Genomic DNA, 12,682 nt, shown 5'->3' on the forward strand with positions numbered 1-12,682 from the left:
TTTTATATATACAGTAGAACTTGGTTATAACGACATCCAAGGGACCTAAAAAAAATTACGTTGTTATAAACCAGTGTCGTAGTAACCAAGATTCATATTATGAGTCTAGTAAGGTGGAAAATGGAAAATAACAAACTTAATTAGCCTTATTTTAGATTTATGTATTCACTTTTAAGCCTATCATGAACATAATAAAATACATGTACAATTATAAATTCAGTATTTTGTATTAAAACAGTTTGTTCAGAATTCAACAAACTACTTTAGTCTACTTTGGAGTGAAGTAATCAGTCATTTTACTCTGTTGTCTCATACTTTCCCGATACACATTTTCTAAATTACGTTCTATATTCATTATTTTAGTTGCAATTTCATTGCTCCCTCCCCTAGCTTGATCAATTTTGTTCAAATGCAACAATTTGATCCTTGCTCTTCCAAATCGTTTGGACTGTGGAATTAACTAGGCCAAACTCACGATACACGTCAGCTTTTTTAATTCCATTCTCAACTTAATGAATCGCTGTAACTTTTTCTTCCAACGTTAAAACTTTTCTTTTAGTGGCCATATTGCGTTAAAATGCGCGCACTTATGATGGGATATGATGATAGAGACTGGATTAATCTTGAACAGGATCGGGACCGATGGCGGGCTTATGTGAGGGCGGCAATGAACCTGCGGGTTCCTTAAAAGCCATTTGTAAGTGAGTAAGTAAGTATTTCTTAAAATACTTTGGTTCTTAGAAAATCTTATTCCAAACTGAGGTTGAAAATAACGTTATATACGAGGTAGACACATATACGTTTGTCGTATTAAGCAAGGTAGAAAAGCATTTGTCTTATGGGGAATTATTTGAGACCACAGAATATTTGACGTTATAGGCAAGATGTTGCAGAAAACGAGGTCGTTATAACCAAGTTCTACTGAATATGCTTAAAGTGAAGCAAACATGGTGACTATGACTGCAATTACTAGATTGAAAGAATGCTGTATATTCCTATATACACTGGCTCTGACGTCCTATAATGGCCTCTGGTAGTCACTAGTAATTAAACTCGCTGACAAAGGTTTAAATATCTGCACAATGTAGTCCACCCACGTGGTGTGCAACTCAGAAATGGACTACATTTAGCCAGTCAGCCAAGACCTTAGCAAGTAACCACATAATGATGGTAAATAATTGAAGTCTAGTTAGTATTATGAGTGTACCATCTAATGGGGTAGTAGTGTCAGGTACTTTATTTCTGAGAAGGAGTTCTCGGGCAAAGCCTGGACTCACTCAGCAGACAGTACTCTGTTAGAATGTCAATGCGTGTAGAGTTTTAGGGGAAGGAGCTCTCTGGGCCCTGGACCCCGGCTACCTGAGTCATCCAGGACCTCATCCCACCACCACATGAAGGTGTGTAAAGCAGCACACAGACAGTTAAACAAAACTTCATACAGAGTTGCACATTCAACCCCTTTCTACAGATATCAACGAACTGCTGACACATCTTTCATTGCATAGAGCACCAAAGAGACGCATGCTGCACCTGGAAGTGGACGACAGAGATCGGAAGTGTAATCACCCTCCTGGTGGTTATTATGCATGTTTGTAATATATGTTTAATTCTGGAAAAAATGAAGGCGAAATTCTGTGGCCAAACCCACCATTAAATTGGAAACATGTCAGTTGAAATAACATGTTTTCTCGAATACCCTTCGCCCTCAAATAAGTCGCGCACCTCACTTTTGACAGGGGGAAAAAAAAACACAGTTCAGTTTTACCTCCGATTGAGGTTCTGGCTGATGTGTATAGTGAGGGTCACATAAGAACAGTTCCTAAACAGCAAATATTGCCGTCTTGTCAGTGTTGCCAACTGTTACCAGATACCACACGATCCTTCATACTAAATGACTTATTTACTTACTGTACTTTATGTTGGAAGGTTATTATAAATAATTCAATAATTTATAACATATTTTCGTAGGCAAGCTATAGGAGAAAGAGATCAATATGTCAAGTATTTTGTCTGACAATACGAAATTCATTGGTTTGACTAAACAATTGACTCACGAGACCTAACCTAAAAATGTATTTTGTTTGATCACATGAAATTATTAGTACTAACTCCGAAAACTTACCTGACTATAGTCTTGAATTATTACCACAATGCAACACACAAAATAACTATTACTGTATGTATTAATATTAATACTGATATTAATTATTATTATGTTCAAATTTCGCTAGCTTCCAGTAACAGGCTCAGAAATCTAGTACAATTTCAATTTCATGGAACTCCAGTACCGACAATTATATTGTCGATATTTGTCTCGGCTGCCAACATACTAGTTACAAAATCACTACCATTTGTACTATTTGTCAGTATCGAAATTCGAAACGAAGTTGGCAAAAGAAAATTCAACCTGCAAACTAGAAAATCACCACAATCCACTAGCATATGTAGTAATGGGGGAAAAATGGTTAGGTTTCACCCTTAGGGTATGAAGTAAACTGACCTGGACAATACATTTGTTATCAGACAATACATCTCACTTGACGATACATATTGGAGGAAAAACAATTGATTGAAGACCTAAATTTCTAAATGTGCTAAGTGCCAATTTTTCAAATTTCATTTTATTCAATCTAAGGGAGGAACATCCATATGAGAATATTATACTAAGTTATCTTTATGGTGAAGAATCAGTAGAACGGAGAAAAATTCTATTCGGCACCGTTTCCAGCTTCATGTGCTGCCACTTTATCCACTAAGCCACACCGGATTCAAGCTCTGATGCTAGATTGAATTCCTCTCATTTTAAGTTCTATCTACTGTGTTCTCCTTTGTTGGCCTACCCTCATGTACCGTGTCACAGTAAGTGTGACATTAGACACAATGTCCAACCACAAGTACAGAGGTACACTCATTACGAGTGACTAAATTGCTGGGGTGTGACAACATGTCTTGAATCACAAAGTCCCAGTATCAGAGAGAATTTTTCTCCATTCTACTGATTCTTCACCATATGGAAATGCGGAATTTACTGCACTAAAACTCCATATGTACTTCGGTACATCATAGTATTTTTATTTTATTTTAGTAGGTTATTTTACGATGCTTTATCAACAGCTTAGGTTATTTAGTGTCTGAATGAGATGAAGGTGATAATGCCGGTGAAATGAGTCCGGGGTCCAGCACTGAAAGTTATCCAGCATTTGCTCATACTGGGTTGAGGGAAAACCCCGGAAAAAATCTCAACGAGGTAACTTGTCCCAACCGGGAATCGAACGCGGGCCACCTGGTTTCGCAGCCAGATGCGCTGACTGTTACTGCACAGGTGTGGACACATCATAGTAATATAAAGTGTCTTGGTCGTAGTTCAACTGTAAGTGACTCATTCATGTGCCAGAATAATGTGTTGTAGGTATATCAACATGCATTGCGCAGCGTGTTTTTCATCATTATCTGAGAAAGTTGTTTTTGGCACTTAGCACATTTAGAATGTTAGGTCCTCAATTGTTTGTATACATCTGAAGTCTGATTAGTGTAGTATGTTACTAGTTAGTGATGTGTGCAATGTAGGGGGAAAGGAACTGGTCACCCTACTCCATTATCTCCTGGTCTATTTGCCTTGTTGGTATCAGTAGTGAGGTTCAGACCTGTTTCTGACAGTTGACTGAAAAACAACAGTTCAGTTAACAATAAATTTTATCCTGGAACAGGATGCATTTCAAACCCATTTTTTGCACATGCACTGTACACATGTCCATTGTCTTGCTTAATTTGCAACAGTAGTAGCACACATCAGTTAACTACCGTTACCTTTATTTTGTATGGTACTACATGGTTTCCATGTTCCTCCACATCTTTGATAATTTCATACCTTTAGTGGTACTCATTTTCATAATAGAAAATATAAGACCCACAAACTATACACTTATCACAATTGAACTTGATTCTGATGCATGGGAAGATAATGGCATGCCCTGCCACCTTAGGAGATGTGGGGGAGGGGTATTGTTGCCTACTTCATTTCGAATAAGCCGCGCACCCATATTTTTTACTTGTATATTTCTGAAAAAGAGTGCGCGAAGTATTCGAGAAGACATGGTATCTCACTGATCCACAACTTTTTTTTGTGTAACACTACCTACTGATGTACAAATCTATTAGGTGCACACATAAAAAATTGTTATCATCTAAGCTTAGACCAGTTAAGAGGAGACAGCATTTTAATTGTCAGATGCTCTGAATTGGAAACCACCGAACTAGATCACATATACATTATATTATAATGCATCATGGTTTTGATTCCCAGTTTAAAATAGGAACTTCAGCTAGATGAGCAGTACAAAGACAGTTTTGAGAATTTTTCTGGCGATATATGTCAGAAAATCATTTTATATGCCAGAAACTAAATGTGACGTAGAATTCTCGTCTTTTTTCCTCCTGGAGGGTCATACTTTTTGATTTCTTGAGTGAAAAATCCGTGATCTTCGGCTGAGTTTGAATCCAGATTTGAGTATGATAGCCACCAGACCATTGAATGTTTCAAACTTCACTGAAAATTGTGGACTTTTAAGAGCAATAAAAGTTCTTGCTACACTACTGTAAGATTCATATTTCAGTGTAGCATTTCCTGTACTGAATTGATGAGTATTTTAAAGACTGTGTTTTAACTTGCATGAACATCTTTGAGATTTGTCAGTTTGTGAAATCAGGGATACTTGGAGATTTGTTGCATTCTGATCTGGTTGCATTATTTTTGTAGCTATTTTTAGCTGCAGTGTCGAACTCTTTGGTGCTCTATAGCTCCAAAAGGACGATACATACTTATAGGTCCTCGTCTGCTTGCATTTTACCAGAATTGAAACTACTTAAGAATTGATCTTCAGAGCAGGGAACACCTTTCCAAATTATATGGTTCTCAATTATCTTAAATATGGATATAAAACGATAAAGTGTGAAAGAGAAATCAGTTTTTTACATTTCAGAAGAGGTAATACAGATAGTAGTTGTAATAGTTGGAGGACATGATTTCTGGTAGATAACCTTCTCTTCTAAATTGCTGTTATCCAGCTGTCAGCTTCTATGTAGTTTCAGTTTTGTTGTACCTCTATGCATATTTAGTAATGCAGAGCTGCACCTTTTTCTTTTTCAGAATTATGTAAAATTCACTTTTAATACAAATAATTTTGGTGGCTGGTGAAACCACTTTGGCGAATTTTGTTCGGACCAATAATACAATGCCAAAGCAGCCAATTCGGTCGTTGTATTGGTCCAGGGAAAAGCATACCAAAGCAGTTCACTAGCTATCATAATTATTCGTGCTAAATGCGAATTTTACCCAGAATAATATTACAGTTTTCATTGATTTTGTTTGTAATTCTCCATTAAAATAATGTAGTGAATATTAAATTGCTTTCTCATACATTCAATGCATATATCTGTTTAATCTTAATTTCACTGAAATTCGTGTCAAAGAAAAGTTATAGACAGTGATGCTTTTCAGCTGGTGTGCACTGGATTGACACTATTGAACATTTGCTCTGAAATTGCTGTATCGTACAACTGTGATGTAACCTTATATTTGCTAATGTGTCTTAAAACTTGAAGCGTTTTATTTTCTTCTCAAATAATAGCAAAATAATTATTCTGCGATATTTCTTGGCATTCTTTCTCCAGTAAATTGTTGCTTCTGCAACACGTGAGGGTGGATTCATTTCTAGAGAATAGTAATGTTATAGACAGGTCTGTCATACCAGCCAATTGTACTGTCAGTATTGGGCCAAAACAAAAATTCTGTGATGCATTTTTCAAAGTCTAATGCATTGTTACAAATTGATAGAAATATCACTGTTACTGTTATAACAGCTCTATACGTAAATTAGAGAAAATATAAGTAATTAATTCTCAAAATGAAAATCTTGGGTGCAAACCGTGTAGTGAAATCTGTACTCTCAATGTTGAGAAGAATGGCAAAGTGCAAATTAAAAGCAAAAGAGAGAACATTTACGTGACATTGTAATGACCGAAAATAGGTGACCGAATGATCTCCATCAAAAAAAAAAAGGGGGGGGGGACACTTCAGCATTATTGGCCTTATAGCTAATACGGCCCTAACTAAACACACCCAAATTTACTAACTTCAAAATTAGTTATTTGAGTATTCCACCATGCCTGGAACTTGAACATAGTAGAATAACCAAGCGCTTAATTCTGATCACAGTCACTATGAAACTATAGTATTACTTGACTCATTTGCAGGGTGGAAGTGAAATACCCTTGTGGATTGAAAGGGATGATAGGGTACACTGAAATGAATAGAAAACCTATATTACGTTTTGTGATTAAATGCACAGTTAATTAGAAAACTAAGTTTGAAGTTTTAGCAGTCCGACAATATTGCCATGAACACATGCTTCTTGTAATACAGATGTAAGAGTTCAATGAACTCGGTGTGTCTTGCTAGATGAGCTGTTTTCTGTGGTGCTGTGTTGCAACCAACTCACAGCGTACAATGGCTTGAATTTTAGAGGTTTTTAAAATTAAATTCACATGAAACATTTGAGAAACATTTTTTTTTTTTCTGGGGAAAAAAAAACTATTAACTTTCCACCAAAATGATATTATAGTTTTTTGTTACATACAACAAGAGCTATTCGCTCTGAAAATCTGCAAGGCTATTTCACTTCCACCCTGTATATTCTATAATGCAACGTACTGTTAGCTGAATGAGATGATCTGCATGTTGAAATCATTTTTTAAAATGCTATGATTTTATAAAATATTTTGTTAGTTTTTTATATTCGTAAATTTTTAGGCTTATCCCACCATTATTTTCACTATTCAAGTCCAAATTACATTTATTTTCATTCCCACTACAAATACTATCAACTAAATCTGAATTTTTTGTTTAAATACCAAGAGTATTTCTCTAAAGACCCTATTTGATGCAGTAGTTTCTTATTTTTTAATGAATAACAATGAAATTCAACACAATTTAAATGTCTCAAATTATACTGAATGCTGACAGATACTGGTACTTTTATGATTTCTGTTTGAAATTATCTGTCTCTTATCCCCTGAGAATTTATCAAAAGAAACTCTCTCTCAACTTTAGCATTATGGCTTGGAATGCAGAAGAAGAATTCTATCAGTTTGAACAACTCAGAACAACAATCAATAGAGTGAATCCTTAAAATATTCATATCCATCATCATTTTACAAAAATCTCTTCAGTTCTATTGGAAGTATCAGTATCATGATATTTACAGTTTGTGTTCGTTATACTTGAGCCATGGTGCGCGATTTTTTATTGAAGCTTTTGATGAAACCTGAAAAAGGAGGACATTTTTCTAATTTTCCCACAATTCCATCCGGACACTTGAATTAACTTAAAGATTGAGGATGTGTCTGAAAAAAAGAGGACATTTGGTCACCCTAAACCAAAAGAAAACCCAGCAAGTGACGTCAACGTCACATATGAAGAGATTTTCGAATATTATCTTAAAATGTAATAGACAGTTTTTGCAACTTTCATTTCTATGTGTGTTAGAAAGTATTGGCAGAGTGCAGTCCACAATGCAAAAGTTTACATACTGTAATCTTTCAGACACTTTGTCACTTAGAATCCCGTATTTATAAATAGGTATATATTTATAGAACATACACTTTTAAATTTATATGTATGTGTCACTGTCATTTACAGTATAACTGGTTATTTTTCTAACAGCCCACAACTTCTATTTGAAGAAATTTTATCCATGGTGTATATTACACAAGAAAATATTTCTTACTCTAAAGCAGTGCAGCTTTGGAAACATTTGTGGGTATACACTACGTACAAAGAACTATTTTTATGTGAAAAGAAATATCGAAACTGTTTACAAAATTTAGAATAGTCCGTCTTATTTGTGCTCTTTTTGTGCACTAACTTCATGTAAAAATTTCTAAAGTAAAAATTAAATATCTTTTTCTGAATACTTCTAAAAGGACTATACAATGGATAAATTACTTGCAGTTCTCTATAAGAAATTTCTACACACATACAGAGAACTGAATCTTTCGGTTCATAATGTTGAATGTGTGCAATTTCATGAAAACTTCTAACTTAATTCTTTCATAGTTACAGAATTTTCTCAGTACTCCATATAGAGCGGAAAATGAAAATGACAGTTGCGTGAATATGAACATTTCTGAAGAGAGATTAAATTATCATCACTTTTTTAATTTAACCAAAACATTATACTTGACTGTTATCCTATGCAGCTTTTTCCTCTTTATTTTTCTAGAGTAGATTAACTCCCATGTCTTAACTATTAAAGCTGTTTTACTGCATTAGTTACATTTGACAAATTGTCCATGTTGATCTTATTTGAAATCCTGCTCTATTTATTTAGAATTTCGTGACTTCCATAAAATTGCCAGAACAAAAAACTATTAGTTTAAACAAGTTAACTCGTGGAGTTGATGTGTTTTTTTTTTTTATAAATTCTACTGATAAATTAGCTGTTTACCTGAATACAAACGGAATTTCTTTAATCATAGAAAATTCAGTAGCTAGACAAGAGGAGGGAGTGCATGTCAAAAACATACTTTCATTATCATGGAAACTGCAAATAAGACTTATCTCAAAATAAATTTATGCATCATCACAGTGTTTTCTGTGGTAAATGTGTTTAGTTTAAACGTCAGTCATTGCTGATTAATTGAAGCGTCGGCTGGAACAACGTTATAAGTTACATTTGGTAAAATTTACAGGAGCTGCAAAAATGTGTTGTTCTTATAAGGTAGCAAACTTTTGAGTGGACAAATTTCACGTATTGCATTGATGGACAGTTGCAACCCAAAGAGTATAGCAAGGTAACATGACATACAACATTATTACATGGAAGCACGCCGAATGAAAATTTTGTAACTTACAATGTTGTTCCAGCCGATGCTTCAATTATTGAGGCACATTTCGAAAATTGGATCAACTTTCATCTTCAGGTGAAAGCGGAGAGGACTGACTTAGTATATATTAAGTTAATTTAGCCATTAAAATAACTGCAACAAGTAGTATCCCTTTTCTTTCTTGCTATCATCCACTTCTTATCTAAAATAGATTTAATCTTTGAAACATTCTTTTTCTGTAATTCATCAGCAATGAAAGAAATCCAATCTAAGCCATTTCCCAATAAGCTGTTATTGCTTCTTACCTCTTCAAATTTCTTAATATTTCCTGTGAACTTCGTAAATGATGAAGTAAAATTAGATAAACTACAATATTTGAATGCTGTTCATTACAGTACACTGGATGACTGTCATGTATTTGTGTTTCCAGATGGCACAGCGTTACCCACTAGCAGACCAGTGTGTCATGTTTGATGAGAGAACAAACCGTCTGAGATGGTTTATGCTCCCGAGTGAAGCTCAAGATCTGTTGCTTGGCAACTCGCAGAATGTTAAGCACGATGTTCCATTTGACCCTATTGAATACACTGGCTCACGTGGCAGCATCGCAGAGCTTCTACCCTTACATCTAAATACGAACAACAATTCTGTCCCTGTGGTAGGAAGGCCAATCTCCTTCGGGTCCCCTCGTCACAACAGTCTACCATGCACTGACCCTGCCAAGCCAAACGTGAAGCCCCCTTCCATCTCTGTGATGTACCCTGCTCTGCCTGTTACTAGTGAAGTGAACTCCAGACCTCCAGCCGACGGTCAAAGCCCTTTACACTTTGCAGTCGGCGAGGTGATGAATCCAGCCGCAGTGATGACCAAATCTCCACCAGGACTCGGACCAGACATACAGCTGTACCCACCACGCACACGTTGCCACAGTCTGGGGTCCTCCACAGCTATTTCGCCCCCAATCCTAAGTCCCCAGACGCTAGCCAGCCTGGGAATTGGCGTCACTGGTTCTAGAGAGATGAAACAACGGCAGTGCAGTTGTAGCAGTCAGACCGACCTCAACTCTTTGGATGGTGACTCATTTGGGGGTATTGGATTTTCTCCCCTTCCAAGTCTCAGCCTACTGCAGCTAAACATGGACACGGGACGTTCCTCCCCAACTGTGTCCTCTGTTTCCACCCAGAGCCCTGAGGACCTACAGGCCTACGTTAAGGAGGTGACCAAGGAATTGGCGACCGAGATAAAATCTGAGATCCGTGAGGTGATCTCCAAAGTGGAAGACGTCCTGTCAGAAAGCACTGACTCTGCTGGGGAAACTGGGAATTTCCAGCTCAACAGTTCCTCACTAGAGAGATTGCATTCTGGATCTGGAGACAGCAATCGAGGCGATTCAGTATCTGCAAATGAAGTGGCAGAATATCTGATGGAGGTGTCCCGGGAGATGGCTTCAGAGGTGAAGTCAGAAATCAGAGAAATGGTGAGTGCTGTGGACGTCCTCATTTCGCCAGATCTTCAGTCTCATGAAGAACGTTCATCATCGGCAACATCTCCAGTTGGCACACCTGGGTCATACCCTGCTATCGGGTGTCTAAATACAAAGCTGGGTGAACTGAGCGGAGAGAGGACTCAGTCAAGTGAGTGCTCGAGTGACGAAACAGTGATCCACATACTGAGTGTAGACCCCAAAAAAGGCCAGGCCACTGCGAATGGCACAGCCGCAAATGAGACTGATGACGATGACGATGATGGTGACGAGCCAGAAGGCATCACGTTAGGCAACAAGCAGTGTCACCTGATGCGCTCAACCATCAACAGCATCAGCTCACAGGACAGTGGCATTAACCTGACCTTCCAAGAATCCGACTCTTCAACACATGGTAGCATTGAAAAGAGGGGGCAACGGGTACGCAAGATAAACAACCTGTCTGACTCCAGCAGCAGTAGTGTCGGTGTCAGTGCAAAGCAGAACTTTGTGTCGGTGCCCGCTGGTCCACAGGTGGACTGTACCTCTGGGGCATGCTTCATGTCGAAGGAGGCTCTGGAAGCAAGATCTCAGGAATCTGTGCAAGACGATGCAATAGAAGGCAATGTTGCTAGATGGCACTGTCCACCAAAGGCCATCTGGAAGCCGGCTGTTGAGGTAAGTTATGTCATGTAACTATTTTTAATTTAATTATGTTGTAAACAAATGCAAGAGATACTACAGTGAAACCTCTTCTTACGGACACTCCCAAGATACGGACACTCCTCATATACGGACAGATTTTTATGTTCCAACTGAAATAATATAGAAATAATTATAAATTTAACTCTCGTTTACGGACGCTCTCAGACAGGGACATGGACACGGACAGTTGTTTCACAGTCCTAAAGCTTGCTTTATCTCCTGACTGCGGACAAAACTTGGATTTCAAGACATAATGTGTTACAAAAATGGAAAATTTAGTTTTGAGAACTGTACAGAAATTCCTTAACATGAAAGAAGACAATAAGGGTCTTGTAGGCTATACCACTAGCCCAGCTGGCTACCCCTTGTTAGCTGGAAGCGGGTGGATAAACAAAGTCATAAAATTTAACCTGTCTGATGGGTCCAAGGTTTCCGCGTTCTTGAAATTGTATTCGACACATGATAGAGTTAATAGGATTATTCTCTTCACTTCAATCAGTTGTACTGTTTCGAGAGACATGGCAACTGAATGTAAAGGTTAATTTGAAAACTGTAAATTACAGTACTGCATAACTGTAGATCTAGAATAAAATAAAAATGCACTGTACAGTACCGGTACTGTATTTTCTTTTTTCGGTCTTGTCTACTGTAGTTCAAAGTTGCAAAGAATTTACTGTAGTATAATGTATTTAGAATTAAATTACAGTTCTGGTAATGCATTTCATTTAAAGCGTGAAGGGATACATAATGTGTATTATAAATTTACTGTTAGATTGGTTAGCCTCCCTCCCAATAAAGGACACCTCCCAGATGCGGACAGATTGTTACGTCCCTTCGATGTCCGTAAATGAGAGGTTTCACTGTAGTGCATTGGCAACTCGTGAAAATTAGCTATGAAGAGTCTTTGTTATGAAAAATTATGTCAAATAAAAATGTTGGAATTTATAATGGAAAATCATACATAGTAATAACAAGCACTTAACCTTATTTATATGAATTGATACTCCTTGTATGTCATACAAACTCAATCTCAAAAGAAACCTTAAACTTTTAACTTTTAAAATAATAAAAATAATACTCTATACTTGTTGAATGGACTTGGGGCTGAGGGGAGCCATTAATGGGGGACATATACCTTTAAGTACTGAAAAATTGGTGAAATTCAATATTTTTTCCTTAGCAATGAATAAATCTGTAACCTCGAAATTTTATGTGCTGAATATACTCTACTTTTGCAATGGTATAGTATTTTCAAATTTAATGAAACTATTACCATTGCATGTTATTAGAAATACAAAATGGTGCCCATAACTTTTGTTTATTCAATGTTTCCCTGATAACTTAAACAATTTTTAAGATATTACAATGAAAATTTGCGTGTAATTGTATTTTATACTTGAGAACAAACCTACGTAGAACTATTGGTTTAACACGTAAAACTTTTTTAAAAATATTTTTGACGTAACAAAATTAAAAAAAATATATATTGACTTTAAAATAGAAATTAAAATAATAAAACATATGTTTTTGGTGGAAGTATTTCAAAGATTCTAGGTTATGTTGTTCATATGACATTCAGGAATAAATAGAGAAAAGAATCACTAAAAAATATTGATATTTGTAGAAATTATC

The 12,682-nt window shown here is 36.5% G+C and overlaps 1 protein-coding gene across 3 annotated transcripts in view; it reads left to right on the top strand.

Moving 5' to 3' along the window:
• Nucleotides 1-12,682, top strand: part of LOC138709367 (uncharacterized) — a 409,404-nt gene that overhangs the window by 385,883 nt on the left and 10,839 nt on the right. For 2 of the 3 annotated variants that reach the window (XM_069840101.1, XM_069840102.1), the window contains one exon: nucleotides 9,314-11,023. In XM_069840101.1, coding sequence (XP_069696202.1) covers nucleotides 9,314-11,023 — 1,710 coding nt within the window. Of the gene's footprint in view, nucleotides 1-1,316; nucleotides 1,398-9,313; nucleotides 11,024-12,682 lie in introns of all 3 variants that reach the window. The other variant, XM_069840100.1, reaches the window with a different exon arrangement.

The sequence above is a fragment of the Periplaneta americana genome, chromosome 11 (assembly GCF_040183065.1).
Source record: "Periplaneta americana isolate PAMFEO1 chromosome 11, P.americana_PAMFEO1_priV1, whole genome shotgun sequence".
NCBI lineage: Eukaryota > Metazoa > Arthropoda > Insecta > Blattodea > Blattidae > Periplaneta > Periplaneta americana.